The 26421-nt window shown below is 35.3% G+C and overlaps 1 protein-coding gene across 1 annotated transcript in view; it reads left to right on the forward strand.

The window, feature by feature from the left end:
• The first annotated feature begins 62 nt into the window (after positions 1-62).
• Positions 63-26421, forward strand: part of FBXO8 (F-box protein 8) — a 46914-nt gene continuing 20555 nt past the window's right edge. The window contains exons 1-3 of the mRNA XM_043565471.1: positions 63-172; positions 19714-20050; positions 23110-23236. Coding sequence (XP_043421406.1) covers positions 19722-20050; positions 23110-23236 — 456 coding nt within the window. The 5' untranslated portion in view covers positions 63-172; positions 19714-19721. The remainder of the gene's footprint in view (positions 173-19713; positions 20051-23109; positions 23237-26421) is intronic.

The following is a 26421-nucleotide window of genomic DNA, read 5'->3' on the forward strand; positions in this document are numbered from 1 at the left end:
TCTGATATCGTCACTGCTGTCACCACTATCGGCGTGAACAAGTGAAGTTTGAACCGGCTTCTCCATGGCCCGGGGACCGGTTCCCGGCTGAGCCATTTTCTTTGTGACTAAAAAAAGCCCCCGCCCAGAGACCGATTCGTCGCGGCGGCGGTGGGGATCGCAGGTCGTTCAGGTACAAGCATCAGCCTAGATATGTCAGAGCTCTTGCCTCTCTTCTTTGCATACCCTTACTTTTCTTCTCGGAAATAGACAACGGGTGCTTGCCAGTTGGCAGAAACTTGCCAACCAGCGAGACTTTGGGACCAATAGCTGTGCAGAGCATTTAGAGTGACAGCTGTGATGGCTTATTAAAATGTGGAATCTGTATCAGGAGGCGGGAGTAGGTGTGTTCCTTGTGTTTCTAGGCCACTGGAGTGTAGGTGAACTTGGGACCCCAGGTGATGACCGGCCTCATTATGAAATAAAGGCAAGAAATGGCAAGGAATCCTCTTTCTAGCCCAAGTGTTGCTTTTCAAACAGTGGTTTCTTGAAGCATAGGTACCATTTTCGGTTCTTTACTTACTTTTCAGTAATAAGAATGCAAACACTTTTTAGTTAAGGTTATGATGGATTTGCCAGTTGCTTCAGCAGTCAAACTTGTATTGTAAATCTGGCATATTTTTAATCTATCTCTTGTTTGTGACTGGGGTCTACTCACGGTGAGCGTTCCAATGAAATATTATTAGGTGAAAATACATAAATTAATTCCAATCCTCAATGAAGTTTTTTGTTCTTATTTTTAGGATCTGTATGTATTAGTAATTTAATAACTGAGTCTACTTATTTTTTAAAAATTGAATTTTTATTTTCTTGGATCCTAGATGTTTCTCTCCAATACAATATATCATGATCTTTATTACTGCAAAGTGAAGCTAATTTGTGTTTTTCATTTGAGCTTTCCTTTCAATATTTGGAGTTTGGCAACCGTATTTATGAGATAGGAGGTTTTTAAACCCCCCAAGAAAATGGTTTACAAAGTGAGCAGATCTGAGAATGAAGAAAAAAATTAATTCTGTTTTTCAAGTTGAGTAAGAAACTTGCCATTTTTATTCACTTTAACTTGATATTTTGTCTGATGAGATACTGTATTAGTTATCCATTGCTGAGTGACAAATTACTCGAATTCAGCAGCTTAAAACCACAAACATTGATTATCTCACAGTTTTTGTGGGTCAGAAACTTGGTTACAGCTTGGTGGAGAGCCTCTGACTCAAGGTCTTTCATGAGTTTGTAGTCAGGCTATAGGTGGGGACTGGTCTTATCTGAAAGCTTCTCTCAGGGGTAGAAGGATCACGCTTCCACGTGCACTCACATGGTTGTTTACAGACCTAGGTTCTCCACCACGTAGAGAGTACAATAGAGAGTACCCAAGACTGTCAGTAGTCTTTTATAACCTAATCTCTGAAGTGGTATTTCATCACCATTGCCACATTGTAATAGAAGTGACTCAGTAAATCCAACCAAAAGTCAATGTAGAGAGGAATATATAAGGGCACCAGTTCCAGGATGCAAGGGTCTTTGGGGGCTATCCTCAAGACTGCCTAACACAGACAGCCTGGCTGATAACTTTTAAGAGTTAATGGATGGGCGGGGGGTGGGGTGCCTGGGTGGGTCAGTCGGTTAAGCTTCTTCTGACTTTGGCTCAGGTCCTGATCTCGCGGTTTGTGAGTTGGAGCCCCAGGTTAGGCTCCGGGCTGGCCCAGAGCCTGGAGCCTACTTCAGATTCTGTCTCTCACCCTCTCTGCCATTCTCCTGCTTGTGTTCTGTCTGTCTGTCTCTCTCTCAAAAGTAAATAAACATTAAAAATGTAAGCATTAATAGATGGAAATAACTGAGCAAAAATGCATCCAAGTGAAATGCAGTCAGAGAAGGAGAGATGTCAACTTGTAAAGCAATAAATTTGGGCAAGCATTACCTCTCTGAAAAAAGTTGGGCTTTTGTTTGTTTTTTGTCTTTTTGTCCTTCTAATTATCTGAAGAGGGGCCTACTATTTTTCTTGGGAAATTCTGCCTGAGGGACAATGTGTGTGAGAGGAATGTTTGTATTTTTAGGGTCTACATGAGCAGAGCATATCACAGCTGGAGATTGTGTACTCTTTACCCAATTACCATCTTATATAGTTGAAACCGTATCAAAATACATGTGAGCAAAGATAGCTCTCAAGGAGGAAAGAAGTTAGGAAAAGCTAGAGGTGTGCTTTTCTGGTATAGAAAGAATGCAAGTCAGTGGCCCTCTTTATGATGGTGGAAGATCAAGTAAGGATGGGAGAGGTGAATCTGAGGATGGAAGTGTACTTTGCAGGTCTGTTTATCAGCATTATTAGGTGGCAGGTACTTCCTATCAGCATTTCCTGGCTGTGCACCACCAGCACAGATTTTGTCAATGAATCGCATAAGCTTATTAGGAGTTAAAGGTGCAGGCTTTCAGGGTTTGTTGTGACACTCTGTCGGCTGTGATCTGCTGTAAAAGTGCCTGTGCTCCTTCCAGGTTTGAAAGATGTTGTAAATCCTTACCCGCTCGTAAAGTGTAATTCAGGTTTATCTTCTATACCGTAAGTGTTTCACAGTAGCCTAAATGTGTCAATTCTCAAATTACAAGTTTGGCTTTTAAATTGGGATTCTCTGTCAGGCTAGTATTTCATTTATAGTAGGTTACAGCCAGTTAACTAATGTGATTTTGGGCCCTTAGATAATATGCAAAATTTTAAACAGACACTTGAGAAAATAATACAGTTGAAACACTTCCACCCACAAAATACCCTATAGTAATAACTGCTAAATAAGCTGAAACAGGCATTATAATTTCTTGTATGTGATCAATTTAATAGGGATTTTTTATGTGTTTACTGTGCTTTTGTATAGGTTAAAAGATAGTCATTTTCCTTACTTCACAGTGTAAAATAAAACCATTGATTCACCAAGAGATTATCTTCTTTGATCGCAGTGCATTGAAATTACTGAAACGTCTGGTTTTATTATTTTTTTTTTAATTTTTTTTCAACGTTTGTTTATTTTTGGGACAGAGAGAGACAGAGCATGAACGGGGGAGGGGCAGAGAGAGAGGGAGACACAGAATTGGAAACAGGCTCCAGGCTCTGAGCCATCAGCCCAGAGCCCGACGCGGGGCTCGAACTCCCGGACTGCGAGATCGTGACCTGGCTGAAGTCGGACGTTTAACCGACTGCGCCACCCAGGCGCCCCTGAAACGTCTGGTTTTATAGTTCAGTACTTAACCAAGTTGTGTACAACTGTCTTTTTTCTGTATTTTGATTCAAATTTGGAAACTGAGGCTAATCCCTTGGCTGGCCTGTGATAATGCATCAAAATCATTAATACTGAAGTCTGAAATACATCTAACTCATATTGCTTTTTCATTGAATTACTTAATAATTTTAAAACAACTTTAATGAAATATAGCTACTTCTAGAAATTTCTGTTCCTTATTTGTTTTTTTCCTCATCACTTTGTTTTTCTGACAAATTTATCGACATAGATTCTATAATAAAATTAAAACATCTTGGCTTGAATAATTTACATCGTACTTGTGGCACATACTTTAGTGACAGAGATGAAAAAAGATTTGTGGTTTCAGGTGTAGGCATTAGGTTTAGGGAGTTTAGCTTTGTGTTCATGTGTTTGTCAGGAATAGATTCCATAAGATTTCATAAGCTCTTTGAATGAAGAAACAAGATTTTAGTTAGTGAGCCGTATTTGGAGAATCCCTATCTGCCCATACTGAGTAGTGATTTGTACAAGTCATGAACACAGGGGAAAAGAATGGAAAGAACAGATGCTTAGACACACACTCTCTCTATCACCTCTTCATTTTATTTTATTTTTTAGGGTTTTTTTCTCATTGTCAGAGAAAAAAATTTTTTTCTCATCTCTATGTCTCAGAATCATAGAATTTTATAGCTAAAAGAGACCTTAGGGATCGATCATCAGGTTCAGAACTCTTGTTTTACAGGTGAGGAAACTGAGACCTTGAATTTAAGTGACTTTCCCAATACAGCTAATAAAGAGAAGGAGCCCAAATAAATGTATATTTTCTGTCTGTCTCTTTTCATTACTGGATATTTTCTCACCTCATTTCTGTCTTTCCTTGTATTCTGGCTGCCCTCAATATTTTAATTTCTTGTTTTGTTTGTCTAAAGGCAATTCAGTGAGAATTAGTTTTTGTTTTGTTATTTTAATTCCTCAACTGTCATAGCAATGGACATTTTGGTCCGCGGGCACAGAGCATGGTGTGCCCCAAGGAGGTGGGTTGAGATATGCTGCTATGGCAGTTGCTGATTTTCACTGGGCTTGAGTAAATAGTGCGGTTAAGTAAGAACCAACGTAATTAACAATAATGCTGATGAGGAGTGTAATAATTCTTTTTGTTTAAAAGTTAAAACAGGTGAGGTATGATAAATGTATTTCATTTAAAGGTTAAAATAAAACAGTGGAACATTTCTTACAAAACAAGCCAAAGAAATTAAATAAAGCTAAAATTCTCAGCTTTTTTTTGGTCACATTTAAATAACACATTTTAATTTTTAGATTTGTTTAGATGCCGTTTGGTGGCCCTCATTATAGAATCAAATTAAAGAACTGGAAAAAAGCTTCAGAAACCAAAGTGATATTGTAAATCATTTTGAATTAAAAAAAAACAACTACAAATGGTATGCCTTTTAGTAACATAAACTGCTCTTGCAGACCAGATCTTTAAATTTAATGAGTGTGGGTTTTTTTTTTTTTTTTTAATGTGTTTAACGTACCTTGTGACCTCTTAATACTTAGCTATTTCCCTTTTCTTAGAAAGACCTCCTTGTGGACCTACTCTTCTTTTCCTCAATCGTTGCCATTCAGTTTTAGGGATGTGATTTTGGTTATCACATTTTTTTTTCTTCTCTTTTTTCTCTTTTCTTTTTTTAAATTTCTCCACCCAGTGTGTTCTGAACTACTTTGGTGGTCCATTCTTTTGGAAGTGGAGAAATAAATGCTGGGCTGCCACTTGATTCTAAATGTCTTAGAGAAAATATTTTCTCACAGAATTTCTGATGTTCTTATGCCATTGAGTAGTATCACATGATATCATTGAAGGATAAATGATAACATAATCAGAAAACCTAAAATAATCAAATTCTAGTTGTTACTATCTAATTGAAGAATACTGAAAATTTCTAAGAGGATAAAAGTAAATTTCCTCATCTTTAAGTCATAATAAGATTAACATTTTCGGACTAACTTTTCTGGTATACATTTTAAATCTTTATCTGAGATAGGAAATCTCTCATTTCTGAATTCCACTATTCAGATGTTTAGGAATTATTGAAGAAAACTAACTTTCTATAGTGAGTTATTTTAATGAGATTATTTATATGTCAATCATCACAAACCAGTGATTCACAGTGTTTTCTCAGGAAGAAATTTATGGAATTGGTTTGCTTCAAACCAAAGTATTTAAAGAAGTAGGCTTTTTTGATGCCTCCAGACTCATTTCTGTTTTTCCCATCTCCCACCGTGTATTTTCTACCTAAATGGTATGTAAGCCATTCTTTATTACGTGGAGTTATCTCCACAGCATGTGGAATGTTTACTGCCATGGAATTACTAAACATACTAATTCATTTACCTTTTTCTTATAGAATAGTATTTCATTTGATGTTTGTTACATAGGGATGTTTTGATTAAAGCTGCTTAACATTTTACAGATAAGCTGTATATTAGATATAGCAACAGCTGTTACTAAAATAAATTAATCTTACTTTTTCTGGAAATACTCTTTTGAAAAGAGAACAAGACATTACAAATACAGTCAAGAATACTGTCTGTTTTAGAAATGTAGCCATCTACTAGACTAGAAAAGTATTACGGTTCTCATACCCTTTAATAAGTTGGTGACTAATATAGTTGATGATTAATTTATTCTGGCTTCTTGGTGGAAGTGCCATTGTGCTCTGTTTTGACTGAAACTGTATTTCACTTGGTAAAAATGAGAAAATTACATCTAAAATCATGTCAGAAAAGTATTGCTGTTTCTGCAATCTTTGCATTAGAAAAAGGTCAGGATCTACATACTGCTTTACCAATTAAAAGATGCTTTTATGTCATATATATATATATATATATATATATATATATATATATATCTGTCTCATCAATTAAGACTTAAAGCAATCCTGTAAAATAGACAGGAGTGATTTCCCGTATTTTATAGGAAACAGAAGCTCACAAACCTTGTTTGAAATATCTAAGGTCATACAACATATGGCATAATTGGAGCTGTAACTTTAAATTCCCTTTCCATTATAACGGTGTCAAGAAAACTTACACATTTCTCTCAGGCAGACATCATATAGCTTACATTCTCCAATCTCAGCATAATAAAACTAGAAATAAAGTTTAAAACCCAAAGAGGCCTAAACACTTATTTTTTTAAAATAAGCTTTTCCAAATAACCCATCAATACATAATAAAAGTATGTATTATTATTAATGTCACCGTTGTTATTTTAATAGAAACAAGGATTTTTAAGAATATAAGAGATGTAGGGCACCTGGGTGGCTCAGTCGGTTGAGCGTCCAACTTCGGCTCAGGTCATGATCTCATGGCTCATGAGTTAGAGCCCCAATGTCAGGCTCTGTACTGACAACTCGGAGCCTGGAGCCTGCTTCAGATTCTGTGTCTCCCTCTCTCTCTCTCTGCCCCCTCCCACTCACTCACTCTCTCTCTCAAAAATAAATAAAAATATTTAAAAAAATTTTTTAAATGTTAAAAAAAGAATATAAGAGGTTTAAACAAAACTTACTCTGACTTTTAAAATCATAGTATTTGATACTTATTATTAAAATCTTCTTAGTAAATTATCAGTATTTCTATATATTAGAAATAAGCTTATTTGAAGCAATCCGAATTAAGTTTATGTACTTTGATTTTTAATAAGTAATTATACCAGTTTTCTCTTTAATGTATTTTGCATTTCCATATTTATTAGATCAAAGAGGAGACACACAAATACCAGTTCTTTAGCATTTATACCTGTGCCCAATTATTTTTTTTTAATGTTTATTTACTTTTGAGAGAGACAGAGCATGAGCAGGGGGAGGGGCAGAGAGACAGGGAGATATAGAATCCAAAGCAGGCTCCAGGCGCCAAGCTCTCAGAAGCAGAGAGAGCAACACGGGGATCGAACCCACAAACCGCAAGATCATGACCTGAGCCGAAGCAGGACACTTAACTGACTGGGCCACCCAGGTTCCACTTCTCAATTATGTTCTATCCAATTATTGATGCATCCTATGTAGATAGAACATAGGATTTATATCTTTCAGGATTTGTATTCCTTGATCATGTCTTCTTTTGACCCATATAGGAAGTTCCATGAAGTCAGAGATGATTCATAGGTTATAGATTTTTTTTTAAATTTTTTTTTTAATTTTTTTTTTCAACGTTTTATTTTATTTTTGGGACAGAGAGAGACAGAGCATGAACGGGGGAGGGGCAGAGAGAGAGGGAGACACAGAATCGGAAACAGGCTCCAGGCTCTGAGCCATCAGCCCAGAGCCCGAAGCGGGGCTCGAACTCACGGACCGCAAGATCGTGACCTGGCTGAAGTCGGACGCTTAACCGACTGCGCCACCCAGGCGCCCCGATAGGTTATAGATTTTTAATGATTAGTTGTATTTCCCGAAATTTAATAGTTACTATTTGTCAAATGATGCTACACTTGCTGTGTCCTTTGTCATTCTCTTTAGAGCAGGCATTAGAGTTTCTCTCTGATTCTTTTTTTAAACCAGTTTACTGCTTTATCATTCACATATCAAAATTCACCCATTGTAAGTGTACAATTTTACCCTCCCCCTTTTCTGAGGTGATTGTGGATGCACGTGCAGTTGCAGCAAGTATACAGAGAGATCTTTTGTACACCTTGGCAGGTTTCCACGGATGGGGACATTTTGTAAAACTGTAATCTACTATCACAACCCAGACATTGATATGAATACAGTCTGTCAATCTTATTCATATAACCCCAATTTTATTTTCACTCCCATGTGTAAATAGGTATATGAAACTATTCACAGGTTCGACTATCCAGCACCACAGCCAAGATACTGAACAGTTCAAGCACCACAGGGATTCCTCATGCTGCCCTTTTGTGGTTAGACCCACTCCCTCCTGGGTAATGATATATTGAACATGTCACCATCTGCTTACGTGCCATTTGTTATATCCTCTTTGGCAAAATATCTGTTGCTTCTTTTTAAATTGAATTTTTTTTTATTGTTTTGGGAGTTGTTTATGTATTCTAGATAGTGGTCCTTTGTCAGAATGTGATTTTCAAATATTTTCTCTCAGTCTCTACACAGCTTGTGTTTTCATCTTCTTTACATAGGGCTTCACAGAGCAAGAGTTCTTGATTATAGAGATATACTTTATCAGTTTTTACTCTTACGGAGTTTTACTCTTATGGATCATCCTTTTGTTGTCAAATATGAGAACTCTGCCTAATCCTAGATCCTTAAGATTTCCTTCTATGAATTTTTCTATAAGTTTTACAATTGTACACTTTACATTTCAGTCTGTGATCCAATTTGAGTTAATTTTTAAAAGATACGTGAAGTTTAAGTCAAGGTTCATCTAATTCAGTTTTTTATCATTGCATGCCACTCATCCATTTGTTCACTCAAAATATTTACTGAGCACTTTATAGGGATAAGGCACTGTATTTGGTACTGGATTTATCCATGTAGCCTATTGATTGGAATCAATTCCTCGTCTTAGTACTTAAACTCAGTTCTTACTTTGCATGGTACCATTGTAACTGAAATGTGCATATTAGAGCTTTTAACAGTCCCATGGTCACTGTTAATAGTTAGCACAATGTTGTACAAAGCAAGGACTGCCTATATACAGGCCTACTTCGGAGATGCTGAGGGTTTGGCTCTGGACCACAATAAACTGAATACCACAATAAAGCAAATCAAAGGAATTTTTTTGTTTCTCAATGCATATAAAAGTTATGTTTATACTGTACTGTAGTCTATTACAGTGTGCAATAGTATTATGTCTTAAAAATGTGCACACCTTAGCTACAAGATATTTTATTGCTAAAAGATGCTAACCGTCATGTGAGCTTTCAGTGACTCATATTCACTGATCACAGATCACCACAACAAATACGATAATGAAAAAGTTTGAAGTGTTGCAGGAATTGCTAAAATGTGACACAAAGTGCACAAATGCTGGCGGGGTGGGAGGGGGGGGTGGAAATGGCGTTGATGCACTTGCTTGATGCAGGTTTGCATCAGTCCTTCAATCTGTAGAAAACTAAGTATCTGCCAAGTGCAATGAAATAGAGCATGATAAAACAAGGTATGTATACATTTTTAAATATTTATTTCTTTTACTATATATATGATAAATGTGAAAAAAAGCACAGTATAATAGGTTGTTCCAAAGGTATTGTCTTAACGAACATGTTTGAATAAATATTACTATTCCATAATTAAGAAATATGCTTAAAAATATGAACCTCAACAATTGTAACATTAATTTTAAAGATCTAATGAATTACCATGCTATTCACAAAGTACTTTAAAATTTAAATTACTGGTGATTGCTGATGTTCTAGAGATCTCTAGTAGAAATTTCCTCTTATTAATTGACAGATTTATTTTGTCATGCTACCAGAAGTGACTTTGACATGTTGAATCTTCCTATGGAGTCTTAAAGTTTTCATTTCTAGAAACATTGATGATGATTAAAGATGATGGTAGTGCTTAACTGCCAAAAAAGTATCTCTGTTATCACTGACTGATGACTAAGTACTTGGCCTTAATTGTCAAACTTTGTTTTTATATATAGTGTTTCAATCTAAGCAAAGTTAGAATCTTTTTCTTACTTTATATATTCACCTAGCAAAGGTAAATGGCATCTCTCCCAATTTCTCAGATCCTAAATAAATGAAATTCAGAAGCAGGACTATAACTACTCACTAATTAAATCCAAAATAATCAGGTTAATTTGAAATGGAAAAAGCAACGTATGATTATCATTTAAAGAAGTTTGAAAGATGGCCACGAAACTACCTGTCACTCTGAATTAGGTTCTTTAAATGTTATCCCCTGTAAGTCCCATGGGATAAGAATTATCCATTATCTTACTGATGAGCAAAATGAGGACCGCAGTCTATAGGTGAATCAGATTCTGTGTTGGAGTTTTAACCAGACCTGTTTTCTCATCAAAGCCTATGAGAAAAGCCGCAGCCGGAAACAACAATGGAGGTAATAAGCAGTAACAGGAAAAAGAGATGAGAGCCAGCGCCGAAGAAACAGATGGTAGATTGCCTTTGCCATCTGTGGCCTCTAACGGTTCTGGGCATAAGGTTTGGTGGTTGAGAATAAAAGCTTTGGACTCACATAGACCTAAGCTTGAATCCTAAATTTTACATTCGCCAGCTATGAGATCTTGGGCAAAGATGTTTAACCTCTCTGGGTCATAGTTCCTCAGCTACAAAATTAGAATAATAATCTCTACCTGTTGTGGTTGTTGTGAGGATTAAAATGAGGTAACATAAAAGCTTTAACAGAGTATTTAGCATAGAGAAAGTACTAAATGAATGTTTTATGGTATAAAAACAATATTATGTTTAATACTTATATTATTGAATATTATCCACATAATGTTATGTACAGAAGGAGAGAACACAGCCATGAATGCCAAGTCTTAAAGATGAACACAAAAAGAGTTAAAAGGGGCGTTTCTTTCTACTTTCTTTCAAACATTTTCTCCATCCTTCAAAACAAAACTTTTTGTCAAAAATGGCACATCCGTTTTGATGTTTTCCTTGACAGGAGTCTCCTACTACTGTTAATCCATAATGCTGGGCATTTATCTCCTGATTAATGGTTTTCAGTCTGTATTACAATAAACTCTAGAGCAGTAATTTTAAACCGAGTGCATATCAAACCAAGAGTTTTTTTCAAATTCACATGCCTGGATTCCACACCAAATTTCTATTTACGGAGATAGACATTACTATTTTTCTGAACCATCTGAGACTAGGTTACGTATGGGATGCCTGAAGTGTGTTTCCAAAGAACAATAATGTACTGTGACAGAGCCACTGCACAGTTATCAAATTTAGGAACTTTAACAGTGATATGATGTTTGATCCAATCTTTAGTCCATGTGTTTAGTCTTTCAGGTATCCGAATAATGTTCCTGAACTGTTCCTCAGCCTTTCTTTGACTTCATAGCATTTTTGAAGGGAAAAGTCCTATCATTTTAGAGATTCCATTTGGTTTCCTCTGATAGTCCTCATGGTTAGCTGCAGTTTATACATACATTTTTGTCAGGAATACTGCACAATTGATTCTGTGTCCTTCTCAGAGTATTGGGGCCAGAGGCACATGATATAATTTGTCTCCTATTGATAAATGTTAATTTTGGTCATTTGGTTATATACTGTCTTCATAATTTTTTTTGTAATTTAGGAGTCATATGTGAGGAATCCTGGGAAACACTATAAATATTCCATTCTTTATCAAATTCCAGATATAGCATCCACTCATAATCTTTGCAGAATTATTTTTCCTATGATGCTTGTGAGATGATTCTTCTAATACCCCTGTATTCCTTTTATCTTTATAACATTTTTCTGTAAAGAAGAGCTTTTTATCTCCTTTATTTATATGTTTATTTATTATCAATGTAAACACATGGATTCTTTTTGTTATGTGATGGATTATAATCCATTAGTGTGCTTATTTTTATTTGGATGCTCAAATTTTCGTATGGGTTGGCCAATAGGAGCTTTTTCACATCCGCTCCTGATATTTCTTTTGATATTATTCCATTGCATTTGTTTTGTGTTGATTATCTTCTAGCTCACTGGACATTCATAATCTGCATTTAAGAAACACTGCTTTAGGATTTTCTGGGTAGCCCTTGAGGATGTCCCAAGTGGACTGGAAAGGTTAAAGTTGGGAGAAAGATGTACCCTTCTGCCATATTTATACAATGCAGAACTTCAGTGGGTTCCTTCTGTAAGCCAACTCTCAAATATGTAATATGTAGAGTTTATGATTTTATTTATTAGATCAAGATTAAAATTAACTTTCAACTCTTGTTGAAGAGTCACTGGGTAAAATAAGGAAAATAAGCCAAGTGATCATTGTGCAAATGCTTCAGCATTTGAATATGATTCAATGATTAATGATTGAATGTTAGATCTTTGAGACAATAAAAAGTTGATTTGTAGATGTATGCACCTATATAAAGTTGGTGGCCCTTGCTTTGGGATGATTGGTTTGATAGCCATTATGTTGGGCTGCTTCTAAATGTTACAAGGGGAATCTTTTCTCTAGGGTTCAGTTTCTTTAGAAGAAACACTTCTTCATTTAACCCGGATAAGGGAAAGGCGTTGGAGTAGATGCCTAATCATTCAAGACACTTGTTGCATGTGTGTTGAAGGATAGCTTCTGTTGTCTGTTGTTCCATTTTACTTCTTAATAAGATTGTAAAGGGGCTAATTTTTGTCAATATTGTGTAAGGAAGGAAACAGTGAGCCAGTGATCCCTTGATTTTTGTTCCTCATTTTACTCTGAATTAATTCCTTACTTATGCTGTGCTTTGGACCCTCAAAAGCCTTTTGAAGATTCTGCAGGATAGATAAGCTTCTGTTTAACCCCATGCACTATTCCATACTATCTTTCTCCTTCCTCTTCATGGCTTCACTAGTAACCACTACTCCTTCCGATGTCATGTTACAGAAATCTGTTCAAATGTTTTGTTCGCTCAACAGCCTGTTTTCCTTCTCTTTCAGGTTTTTAAGTTTCTCTTTTTTATTTCCTCTCATTTTAATAGGAAGGAAAAGTGATAAATATATGTATTCATGCTTAAACTTTTAACGAGATGCTAGGAATTGACCATAAAAGATTTTTCCAAAAATGAGTTAGAACATTCTTTCTTTTATCTACTATCCAATTGATATCTCACAAACCATGTTAATGAGATGACACCCTACCATATATATTTATCCTGCTCCTGGCTTAAAACCTGTTTCTGAAACCATATTAGCATGCATCAAAATAGTGTTAGAGTTGAGAATACTAAAATCAAGCAATGTAATACCAAAAAAGCTTTTTTTTTGGAAGGAAAAGCAACATATATACATAATAACCCTGGATGTAACATGCCTAAAATGTTGTCAGGTAGAGGTGCAACAGATGATTTAGAGGTGATAGTGGCTATTTTCTCTATAAATGGACCCTTGGCTAAGCAAGAAGTTTTATTCATGCTTATTGCTCAATATTTATCAAAGACTATTTTTGAAAAATGCCAGAATCTTCCTAAAGTAATGTTAATTTCCATTTATTTTATTCCAACTACTGTGCCACGGTAGCATAGGACTTTAGGAACACAAAGTTAAATTTGAAGTGTAAGATAATAAACAAAAATAGGAAATTCTTATATATGCAATTAAATTAATAAAATGGTTGACTCTTTCAGCTAATGTGACATATTTATCCACAGTACCACTGAGTGTTCAAAGCGGCTCAGGTTGGTTACCCATCCCATAACCAGTAGTGCCAGGCTTCTGAGTTTTCTGTCCACCCGAGACATTTGCATGTACATGAACTCATGTACATGAGTTCATCTGCAAATAGTGGAGAATTGAACATAAATCTTTGGCCCTTACTTGAAAACTGTATGTAATAGCTCTGAAATGTAAGGAGCATTACTTGACCACTGTATTAAAATAATCAAGATAGGGGCGCCTGGGTGGCGCAGTCGGTTAAGCTTCCGACTTCAGCCAGGTCACGATCTCGCGGTCCGTGAGTTCGAGCCCCGCGTCGGGCTCTGGGCTGATGGCTCAGAGCCTGGAGCCTGTTTCCGATTCTGTGTCTCCCTCTCTCTGCCCCTCCCCCGTTCATGCTCTGTCTCTCTCTGTCCCAAAAATAAATAAACGTTGAAAAAAAAATAATCAAGATTAATTAAATTGATAGCGATGTTTGCATAATTTCAGGAAAAATGAGATTCTTGAATAATATCCATTTGCATGTTTGGCCATTGCTTCATTTGAGAGTCTTCATCCAATTTAAAAAGGAGTTCTGGGATTTATTTTATTTTGCCTTGACCATTTTCTGTAAAATGTAAATTCACACTTACTAAATAGTATCTAAATCTCTGCCTTTAAGTGTCAATTTTATTATCATTCTGAAAATTAAGACACTATAGCATCCGATTTAGCTTGATTTTTTTTTCCTATAATTGTTTCTCTTTTCTAAAAGGAAGAACTTCAATTTTGAAATCTTGTATGGAATTTTTATCAGTATAATTTCTCCTGTAACCTATATAATTATGGCATTTTTATTTCCATCAGATGGTAAATAATGAAGCACTGTTTCTACCTTTGGAGACCAAGAGAAAATATCTTTGGTTTCATTTTGAAGGTCCTTAGAAAAAATCTTCTAAGTCTCCTGAACATGATAAACTTTAAAGAAAATAAATTCAAATCTGGAGGAAAAGGCATGGGACCTCTTCAACAGTATTACAGTCAATTTCCTAACTTGCAGATTTTGTATTTGTGATTTCTCCTACTCGCTAAAATTTATTTTTTGATCCCCCAAATCAGGACTCCTGGCACTGTCACAGTCATTCTCAGACAGGTACAGACCTGTAGAAAATTTGCATCTGTGAGGTGCTGTTCCCAGCTAAGGTTAAATTAAGGCAATGCTCTGCTTTCTTGTTGTAGCTCTGATACTATAAACAAGTGTCCTTTTTGTGCTCTGTATAGTGGCACATTTGTACATTTTTGTCCTTTTGTGTTGATGATTTCACTGTTGAAAATGCCCCCCATAATTGCTACTCACGTGCTGGGTAGTGTTCCTAACTGTAAAAAGGCTGTGATGGTGCTTTATAGAGAAAATGCCTGTGTTAGATGAGCTCTGATCAGGTTTGGTGAGTTCAATCTTAGTGAATCAACAATGTATATTAAACAGGATGTCTTTAAACAGAAACATGCATAAAGCAAGATTATGTATTCATCAGTTGGCAAAAATGCAGCCAGAGGCTGTAGTAACCTAACGGCATATATCTGCTAGGAACAATGGTTTAGTATTTGCTAATTCACTGTATGCAGTGACTTTATCCCACCAAACTACCACAAATTACAAGAATTGACCATATTTCTTTTATTTGTGCATAGAATAGACTAACTATGCTCTTAAGAGTACTGTTTCCTAGGAGTAAGTATCTATATTTCTCAACCTGTTTTGAGAGAATAAAATTATCAGCAGTGATTTCATCACAAAATCTATATTTATACCCAAACTATTTATTTCAAATACACAGACTTCTTTGGTGGTTATTTTTTTTCAATTTTAAACTCTTTGTATATTCAGTGATTCCACTATGCAGCTTGATGTTTCTTAGACTGAATTGGCACAAATGACAGAGTATTATATCTTTTATGATGCTGTTTTTAAATTGTGAAAATCTTTATACTAACATTTATGAAAACTTTAAGACAAATCTGAATATTTTGTACTTTGAAGTCAGTCCAGATAACTATTTTCAGGAATTTGACATCATGTAAGACCCCAGCATGAAACTGTCATATTTTATATCTCTTTTAGCACCAAATGTTGACAGATTACTAGTAATAACACAAGGACCTGTTTCAGGCCTTGCTAGTGGCACTATCATAAGGCATGCCGAGGTTTGAAATTGTTTAGTGGACACAACACAGTCTTCTTTGTTTTTCAGGTTTGGGTTTACTTGGTTGGTTGGTTGGTTGGTTGGTTGGTTGGTTTGGTCATCAATATAAACAACTGCATTTATGAGGGAAAGAATAACCATGGCCGAAATATGAAGTAACTAAAAGAGATGAAGAATAGTGTGCATCAGCATGAACAAATGAGTTTATTAAGCAGGCATAACATCTGGACAACTGAAGTGCCATTAAATAAGTTTTGCCAAAGTGCTCATCAATTTCACTTTATGAAAATCTTTTCACAACAAACTGATAGCTGATATTTTCTTGATTATTAGCTGTGGAATGAACTTTATAAGCATTATCTCATTCAATACAATGATCTTTTGAACTATAGATATTACTATTATGTAATATGCAAATGATCACATACATATAAAGAAGCTAAAGCTTAGAATAGTCAAGTATATTCCCCCAAGGTCCTCTGTAAGTAATAACTAGTGGAGTCCAGATTTTAAACTCAGGTCTGTTCAGTTTCAGAGTCCACAACATTGTGTTCCCTCCATGACTCAGTTCACAGCTTCTGCAATGGATATCGTGTTGTTTTGAGAGTTTTAGCACTTTTCTGACAGTCCACCCACATTCCACATCTCTGTTATCCTAAGGAAGATGGGGAATGGAGATGAAACTCTATAAACACCCTTTCCTTTCTCCAAAGCATAAATTTATGATATGAATCTTCCCCAAGTGGTTTATCGTTTTATGTTCTTTCCCAGTATCAAGAACTGCCCCTAAAAGAAAGGGACATTCCAAGAGGGCAATTTGTGGCATTATTCAGTAGGAGAATAGAAAATGCAGTTTCCTTTGTCTGAATTATGCTTATATGAGCCTCAAATTTCCACCCCCAACCCAAGAGCCAGCTGCTAGCTTTACCTCTTTCTACCTGCCGGATGCTTTCTGAATCACATTATCCAGTGCTCAATTTAAGCGATCCCCATTAAAGTCCAGAGCCTAGGGAAATCACCCTGATTCTGTGTTCCCTAGCAACATCCCTGAGACTAACAACAGCTGCTTAACAGCTGCTTAACCAGAAAGATGCTGTAGGGAAAATACACAGAAATTGGTATTAAATGCCTTAAATCTTGAGATTTCAAACATTGTAGTTACCATGTTGTATTATTTGTTTAGTGGTACAAAAGCAAAAGAGAAAAATAAATATAAGTAATCATCAGAAAGGATAAGATATGCTAAATGACCTTGGCAGGCAACATGATTTTAGATATTTTCTTGCTAAGATAAACAGAAATAGCCATGATGGAAATAAAATACCTTTTTTTATGATTTTGAATCATTTTGAAACATTTGAACATTTTGAAGTGTTATGGTTGTCAAAATTAAGTTATGCTTACGTTGTTCTATGGCATGGCGTACTTAAACATTAACCAAAATTAAAATTCCTTACAAATTTTGTTGATATTCTTTATTTTTCTGTGTTAATCATATTTATTCTCTGTAGTTTGCCTTTTCCAGAATGTCAAATTATTGGAATCGTACATTATGTAGCCTTTTCAGATCATTTTCTTCCACTTAGTGATATGCATTTAAGTTTCCTCCCTGTCTTTTTATGGCTTCGTAGTTCATTTCTTTTAGTCCTAAACATTTCAGTGTATGGATGTACCACAGTTTATGCACTCACCTTGGTTGCTTACAAGTTTTGATAATTGTGAGTACAGATGTTATAGACATTTGTGTGAAGGTTTTTATGTGTACAGAAATTTTCAACATATTTGGGTGAATACCAAGGATCACAAATGCTGGGTCATATGGTAAAAGCATGTTTTGTAAGAAACTGCCAAAGTGACTGTCCCATTTTGCATTCCCACATCTTTGCCTGCATTTGGTGTTGTCAGTGTTTTGGATTTCAAGTATTCTAATATGTATGGTATTTACTATCTCATTGTTTTGGTTTGAGATTGTAGAATAACATGTGGAGTGTCTTTTTATATGCTTATTTGCTATCTATATATCTTTTTTTTGGTGAGGTATCTGTTGAGATTTTTTGCAAATTTTTACATGGGCTGTTTTCTTATTGTTGACTTTAAAGTTCTTTGTATACCAGTACTTTGTTAGATAAGTGTTTTGTAAATATTTTCTGCAGCTCTGGAGCTTGTCTGTTCAATCTCTTAAGAGCCTATATAAAAAATACAAATTTGGGGTGCGTGGGTGACTCGGTTGGGTGTCTGACTTCGGCTCAGGTCATGGTCTTGCGGTTTGTGGGTTCAAGCCCCGCATTGGGCTCTGTACTGACGGCGGAGCCTGGAGCCTGCTTTGGACTCTGTGTCTCCTTCTCTCTCTGCCCCTCCCCAACCTGTGCTCTGTCTCTCTGTGTCTCTCAGAAAATAAGTAAATGTAAAAAAAAAAAAAAAAAATTAAAAAAATACAAATTTAATTATTATATTCTAATCACCAACCGTTATTGTCGTATGTGTTATGGGGATAAAAGATTATTTTTTGTGGTTTCTTTGTAAATAAATCTCCCCACGTTTGAAAATTATTAATATGTTCCTTCTCTTTGTACCCCTCATTCCTTTATACCTTAAGCTGTTGGGGTTGCAAGCAGTCAACTGTAAGGAGGAAGAGTGAAAAATTATCCTGGACTGTTTTTCTGTTTTGATCAATGAGTAACCTATTACAGTGTCCATTATCTAAATAATAGCCAATAACTCAGTAAACATAAATGTGGATCATGCCTCTTTAAATCCTGAAAAAATATCTTTGACATTCTTTGAAATTCTATTCAATTTTCAAATTCCTAAGAATTTTCAAAATTTCTATTCACCCATGGTGTTTTTCTTTCTTTTTCTGTTAATTCTCATTGTAAACAGCTCATTAAAACTATTTTAAGGTTACATGATGCTATGAAAGTTACTTTAATGACTTTATATGAAAAATAGTTTTTTCTCCCAATTTTTAAATTGCATGCACATACACATATATTAGCAGTCAACTTGGGTTTGTAGAACAAGAATATTTTGGAAAAGAGATGATGGAATATCTGTGTTAGTTAAAAGCTCTTCCTGATTTCATTTTTCTCAATAGATTTATTAGCCTGGGAGAAGTTACTTATTTTAAAGCCAAGATCAAATAGGAAGCCAAAGCCAGTAGTTTCCTAATATTTGTATAGTGGCAGTCCAATATTTCTAACAGATAAATGTAGAGCCGCTCTGGTTTGGAGGTCAAGTGAAGGTAGAGGAGGCCCGGGACACATCTTCTTCTTCTCCTACCTTTTTCCAGGTGCCTCTGAGGAATCCATGGGTCTGTCTGGAGAAGAACTGGAAAATCAGTTTAAATTCTGATTTTTATTTAAAGAAACAACAAAACCAAATAGTCATTACTAAGCTATTTATCACGGAGTTCTAGGTGTCTAATTTATAAGGTTTCTGAATTAGACTTCAGGGCCTATGTTACATTTTATTACAGTCTACAACTTAAGTGTAGACTGGCAAGAATTAAAGGAAAAGCCTGTTTCACAGCTGTTATGCATCTGGGAGTTTGGTTAAAAGGGGCTAGCTTAGCTTAGCCCGAGTTGTGATAAAAAGCAGGGTCTAGAGGCCTTTTAACTAAAGTCCTGTGCTCTGATCAGAGCTGCATTTAATACTGGCCCATAAGTCCACATAATTATAATTTGTAAGAGTCTTTAGGACATCAGTAACTTTTAAATCTCACCATGTGAAAAATGATTATGTCACCTGTGGACTTTAAAAGCAGCTAGCAAACTGGGATAAAGGTGATTTGATATCAAATCAAATATTTCTGCAACTTTCTCTGTCGAAGTTTTGCACTTAGGAGGTTCCAGCTCTTCTTTGTAATCTACTACTCCTTTTAACATGCTTTAATGAGGAAGGTTAATTCTGGTAAATTAGTGCTTCGGGTCAGAGTTAACCTTCTTAATACATTCTGGCTTTCTCCCAGGCTTGCAGATGGGTCAGGGGCTGTGGAGAGTGGCCAGAAACCAGCAGCTACAGCACGAAGGTTACAGTGAGCAAGGCTACCTCAGCAGAGAGCAGAGCAGGAGGATGGCTGCCAGCAGCATTTCTAACACCAGTCATCGGAAACAGGTCCAAGGAGGCATCGATATATATCACCTCTTGAAGGCACGGAAATCTAAAGAACAGGAAGGATTCATTAATTTGGAAATGTTGCCCCCCGAGCTAAGCTTTACCATCTTGTCCTACCTGAATGCGACTGACCTCTGCTTAGCTTCATGTGTTTGGCAGGACCTTGCAAATGATGAACTTCTCTGGCAAGGGTGAGTTCAACCTGACATATTCGATTCAGGCATCTCTAAACACAACCGTGCTTGCATGTTCTCTTTGTAATGGATGTATATGCATTATGAAGTATTTCTTTTAAACCTGGTTTGTAGTTTGGCCCTTTATTAAAATCTGGAAAGACATGGAGTTATCATCACAGTCAGGTTTGGTAGTGGGAAAAGGACAGTTTAAAAGAAAATTTTACAGTTAGAAGTAACCAGTCAGGAGGTGGCAGTTATTGTAAATCAGAAATGATCAGTTTAATCTAAAAATACAAGCTGTTGGGGTGCCCTACTGGCTCAGTCAGTAGCGCATGCCCCGTGTCGGGCTCTGTGCTGACAGCTCAGAGCCTGGAGCCTGCTTCAAAATCTGTCTCCCTCTCTCTGCCCCTCCCCTGCTCATGCTCTGTCTCTCTCACTCTCAAAAAGAAACACAAAAAAATTTCTTTTAAAGAAAAAAAACCCCATGGGTAAATAGAAATTTTGAAAATCTCGGGGTTGTAAGTGGATGTAGAGATTACCTTAAAAATTAAAAAATCTAAAACTTACAAATTAAGTGAGAATTTATAATCCAAAATTTAGAGTGTTTACGTCCCTGGTATAGTTTGTGCTTCCCGTATGAAGATTGTGTGTTTACTTATTTACGTATTTCCTCTATCATAGGTGCCCGTTAACATGAACTTTAAATGTTTCATCTACTTTTTATTTTTTCTAACCAATATTTCATCAATGAAGTAGTCAGATAGTAGAAGGCAAGGAGATAATCTCCTTGCTGAAGTGAGGGTAGATGATAGAAATTATAGCAGTGATTATATCAGTTTAAATTTAACCTATAAATTTAAGAATGTTTGGAGTAGAATCTGTTTTATGGAACTGTCATTACTCCTTACATAGCATCATATACTTGGGTGTGAAAGACCCAAACCTAAAAGAATCATTGGCTATTGAGCTTTCTAGCATTCTTTACAAAGGTTCATTTACGTCTCATTCTTTTCTTTTTTTCTTTTTTTAAGTCTCATTTTTTAATGGGACTTTAATTATGTAAAACATATCTGAAAGCAAAGGTCTTTTTGTGACTATAAATAATTTCTAAATGAAAACGAAAATCTAATGAGAGAATTAATAAATTATCCAAATAGTCAAACTTTAATAAAAAGGCATTACCAACAATGGCATTTCTAATTGAGGCTTTCTCATGCTACAAAATTACAGTATTATATAATTTCTCAGCCTCTACATAGATAAAAATCATCAGCATCATCTTATTCTCTCATCGTCGTGTTATAGTTTAGGTACTGTGGACATAAGAGGAAATCCTATTAATTTGTAGTGTTTAAATTATAGTTATTAATTCCCTAACTGGCAAAAGAACAAATAAAAATACTTTAAAACTGGCTCATTATTTATTTAAAATTTCTTTTCTGCATTTTAGTATTCCTAGCAAGCTTAATTTGTAATTCTGTATATGAACTTTGAAAAAAAAAAAAAAGCTTATTTCTAAGCTGATCTGAATTCAATCAGAATGTATTCTTCATCTGGGATTTAAATCTGGTGTTCTTTTTCTGGAAGAAGTGCTTCCTTTATTCTTACCACATTGTTATGCCTGTTTTTATGACACTTGGATTTTTGTTTCTTAGTGATAAATTGCTTCAATTTTAAATTAAAGGCTACCTTAATTTTATTTTACCTTTGGATGTGTGGAATACTTAATATTGAAAGGTTCTGTTGCATAGCTCAGTAATAAAGGTCAAAAGCTAGAGGATTAAAGAAGCTGCAAAAATATTGATAATCTTCTGAAGTTCCTAAATTCACTATTTTAGAATCGGTGACTACGTTTGGTTGCTAAAAATAATGCAAGGATATAAATGACCTATTAAGAAGTTATTCTCATATTAAATTGCGTATTTTACCCACTATCCTCGCAATTTTGATGTTACAGGTTGAAACAGTAACTTTCTTTTTAACTTGTACATTATATGTGTGTGACAAGAAGTTTGAGCCAAAAATCAATTGAATGTCAGAAAATGAAAGTAGTTTAATGTCTGTTACTAAAAGTAGGTGTTTTTGAGCACACAAAATCCGATAATTTTGAGAGAGTCATTAAAAGTGCACTAAAATAGAATTTCAGTATTCTGTGTGTCTCTAGAGTAATGCACTTAGATTTCATGATCTATGGCATATATCCAGAATGTCTGGGCGTTGTAATTATATAAAACTTTAGCTTTAAAATAACTAGTAGCTAATCTTTGCACAGAGTTGGACACAACTATCCCAGTCCTCAAAAATAGTGTGTTTTGAGATGAACTATTTGCATTTTAGGTTTCAGAGAATTTTTAAACAATCATGTGTTATTGTGATAGTAAAGAAATAGTATTTTGAAGCAGGATCTTAAGCAGCTAAGCTTAATGACACACACAACTATGTCTGTTCTGAAGCTATAGCATTATAATTTCTATGTTTAGTTTGCCTGCTATCACTATATGTATTGTTAAAAAAAAAAAAAAAAGGTTCTCTCCCTACCTAGCAATCTTTACCCCCACACAATTTTACTTTGTAACGGAGACATAGCAACTTAATCCTGTTTAGTTGTTTTGATTAAGATTGCTAACTCTGGAGTAAAACTCCTTGGATTCAAATCGACTTTTTAATCTCTTACTGTGTCTGTGTTTCTTTATCTTTAAAACCAACATCATAGCATTGTTGTAAAGATTAAGCAAGTTAATACTATTTCAATGTTTTAAATAGTGCCTGGCATCTACTAAGCACTCTGTAAATGTTATAAATAAATATCTGTCATTGCTATTATTAGTAATAGGTTATATTTAACTTCAGATAAAACTCATGAATATTAATCTTTATAACTCAGAATCTTTATCAGAATTGCCACATTGAAGGCATTTGTCAATCATACTCTATAGGCAAACAAACAAGTACAGAAGTTAACATTTTCAACATTAGAGCTATAAATTACAATTTTATTGTATGTTACTTTTATAGCGTGTATATACATATTTAACTTGTATAGTAATGTTTTCTCATCTGATTTCATCTTATAGGTTGTGTAAATCCACATGGGGTCACTGTTCCATATATAATAAGAACCCACCTCTAGGATTTTCTTTCAGAAAATTGTATATGCAGTTGGATGAAGGCAGCCTCACCTTTAATGCCAACCCAGAGGAGGTAAGTGGAGAACTTGAATATTTATAATAGTTGAACTTGATTACCACCTTGTCTCAGCTTTGCTGCAATATAATATAATAAACTTGCAAGTAAAGTAACAGGTCATTGAATATTCAAAACTAATTACCTCTTATTATAATATATTAGAATGATCAAAATGTGAAAACAGTGCTTTCTCTGATTTTTTTCCCCTACTTTCATTTTACTATCATCCTAGAAAATTTCAAATTCTCAGAAATTTTTTTTTTCTCAGAAATGTTTACATGTCTATTAGACTTATTCTTAGAAATATAATGGAGGGGCTCCTAGGCCTCTCAGTTGGTTAAACATCCGACTCTTGATTTCGGCTCAGGTCATCATCTCAACAGTTGTGAGATTGAGCTCCGCATTGGGCTCTGTACTGACAGTGCAAAGCCTGCTTGGGGTTCTCTCTCTCTCCATCTCTCTCTGCCTCTCCCCATGTTGGCACTCTCCCTCTTTCTCTCAAAATAAATAAACATTGGGGCGCCTGGGTGGCGCAGTCGGTTAAGCGTCCGACTTCAGCCAGGTCACGATCTCACGGTCTGCGGGTTCGAGCCCCGCGTCGGGCTCCGGGCTGATGGCTCAGAGCCTGGAGCCTGTTTCAAATTCTGTGTCTCCCTCTCTCTCTGCCCCTCCCCCGTTCATGCTCTGTTTCTCTCTGTCCCAAAAATAAATAAACGTTGAAAAAAAAAATTAAAAAAAAAAAAATAAATAAATAAATAAACATTAAAAAAAAAAAAAGAAATATAATGGAAATTACACAGCACTCAGAACTACTGCTTCTAGGTGACTTATTTTCTGTGGAATAAAATAACTGGCAGTGATATTAATTTAAATTTTCAAAAACCAACTTTTTTTCATCTCTTGTAGGGGTATGAAGAACTATTTAAATCATGTAGCCAAATACTTTTTATACACTTAAAAAAAATTTTTTTTAAGTTTATTTATTTTGAGAGAAGCAGAGACAGCACAAGTGGAGGAGGGCCAGAGAGAGGGGAAATGAGAGAGAATCCCAAGCAGGTGTCATGCTGCCAGTGCAGAGCCTGACACAGGGCTCGAACCCATGACACCATGATAACATGACCTGACCTGAATCCGAGTCAGACGCTTAACCAACTGAGCTGCCCAGGTGCCCCACAGCAAAATATTTTTAAAAATATCTTAACTTTTGCTATGTTAGAATTAGAAAAATGTTTCTCCCCCGTGCACAATATTTTAATATTGGACAAAAATACTGATTTTATAAATGTGCTTATCATAATACAAATGACATGTTTTTAAAGTTTATTTTGAGAGAGAGAAAGAGAGCAGGGGAGGGGCTGAGAGAAGAGGGGATAGAGAATACCAAGCAGGCTCCACGCTCTAAGTGCAGAGCCCGACATAGAACTCAATCTCATGAACCAAACCGTGAGATCATGACCTGAGTCAAAATCAAGAATGGGATGCTCAACCGACCAAGCCACCCAGGTGCCCCAATGCAAATGACATTTTTAATATTAAATTGATTTTCACTTATTACAAACGATTTCTTAAATTTTTCTTGTACACAAGTAAAAAATATAACACCATGCATACATTATCAGTTATGTCTTAGCACCACAAATATAACAAAACATATGTATTATAAAGCCTGATATAAATATTGAAATTAAGAAATTTGTTCTCACTACTGTTTGTTTCGACTTTCAGTGAATAGAGGACTCTTAATTTAGAAGGCAAATGAATGGATAAACTAAACTGTCATAAATTTAGGTTTTGTAACTTGGCCCTTAATTGCAATTTTGTTCTGATGCACTTTATCATAAAATACATGTTTTTACTTTATTTTTGGTCGAATCCAAGTTCTCCTCCATCTAAAAATATAGCAATAGTAAGCCTGTCACTTTTTGATCGTGCTCTATGGCATAGCTACTGTGTACGAGAGATTCTTCTATACTGACATGTTTGAAGAATGTCATAGTTTCAGAGACTTCATTATTCTTGTTTGTTCAAATTAGACATTACTTGTAGCTAACTAAAATCGTTCTTATGACGAACTTTATAATAAGATACACATTTTTCATTAATCCCTTAAGTTTAATCTAATGATGATTGCTGGAGAACTGAGGCAGAATAGTACATAAGGATGACGAAAGGCAGCTAACACCAGCGCCAGCCTTTTATGTCCAATTTATCAAGGCATTCTGGTTCCTGTCATGAATTATGCTGATAATGAGTAAAACTGTCATCTCCAATTCATATCACTTGCAAATGTTACATTCTAAGGGAAATATAACTTGGTAAGTACTGAGTTTTAGATTTACAAAGTCAGAAAAGTTGGATGTAACTGCTGATGTTGATTATGGTAAGTAGTCATGCCTTGCTAAAGGAGTATCAATTTTTAAAACAAATTATAAACCATCATTTTTATGCAAAGATTAAACCATAGATAGGCCCTCATATAGTAGAATATGATATCGATAGTTTTAAATATCTAAATTGGAAAAACTAGATGTCAAAATATGTTTCCATCTTTGCAGCTACATATATCAGACTACAGAGTTCTTGTTACACCTCCTCTACTGTGTTTGGAGGGGTGGGCAGAGGAAATAGGGTAAAATTAAAAGACCTCTTTTTATCTCCCAAAACTTAAAAAAAATTTTTTAAGTCGAATGTTTACTAAGAGAGGGGATTGAAGTTATTAGGTAAAATAAGATTTTAGATCTTCAGATTTTACTTATCCATCCTACCTTCCATTATTATTGAGAGTTGGCTGTATTTTCTTTTTCTTCATTCCCTTGCCTGATATCCTGGAGCATTCCAGAAGTATTGAATTCACTATTCTGAAAGGGGCACATAGTGCCAGGAGGCATAGAGCTGAACCTTTCAGAGTGACTCATGGTTCCAGAATTCTGACTCTATGCTTTTATGAACATCAGTAACTTAGCATGTGTTGCCTGATAGCAAAATGAATCCCATCTTTATCAGAATGCACCCAGGTTGTAAATAGACAAAGAAGGACATTGAAATATACTTGTAGATACAGAGAAATGAGGGAAAGTATTTTAATGACTATAATCTTTACTTTATTTCATTGACTAATATACACAATATCAACTTGGTTGTTTATCTGAGTCAAGCCTTCAGAATTGGAATCATGTAATTCAAAGAGTTATCCTAATAGA

This window comes from Prionailurus bengalensis, chromosome B1 (genome assembly GCF_016509475.1).
Source record: "Prionailurus bengalensis isolate Pbe53 chromosome B1, Fcat_Pben_1.1_paternal_pri, whole genome shotgun sequence".
Lineage (NCBI taxonomy): Eukaryota > Metazoa > Chordata > Mammalia > Carnivora > Felidae > Prionailurus > Prionailurus bengalensis.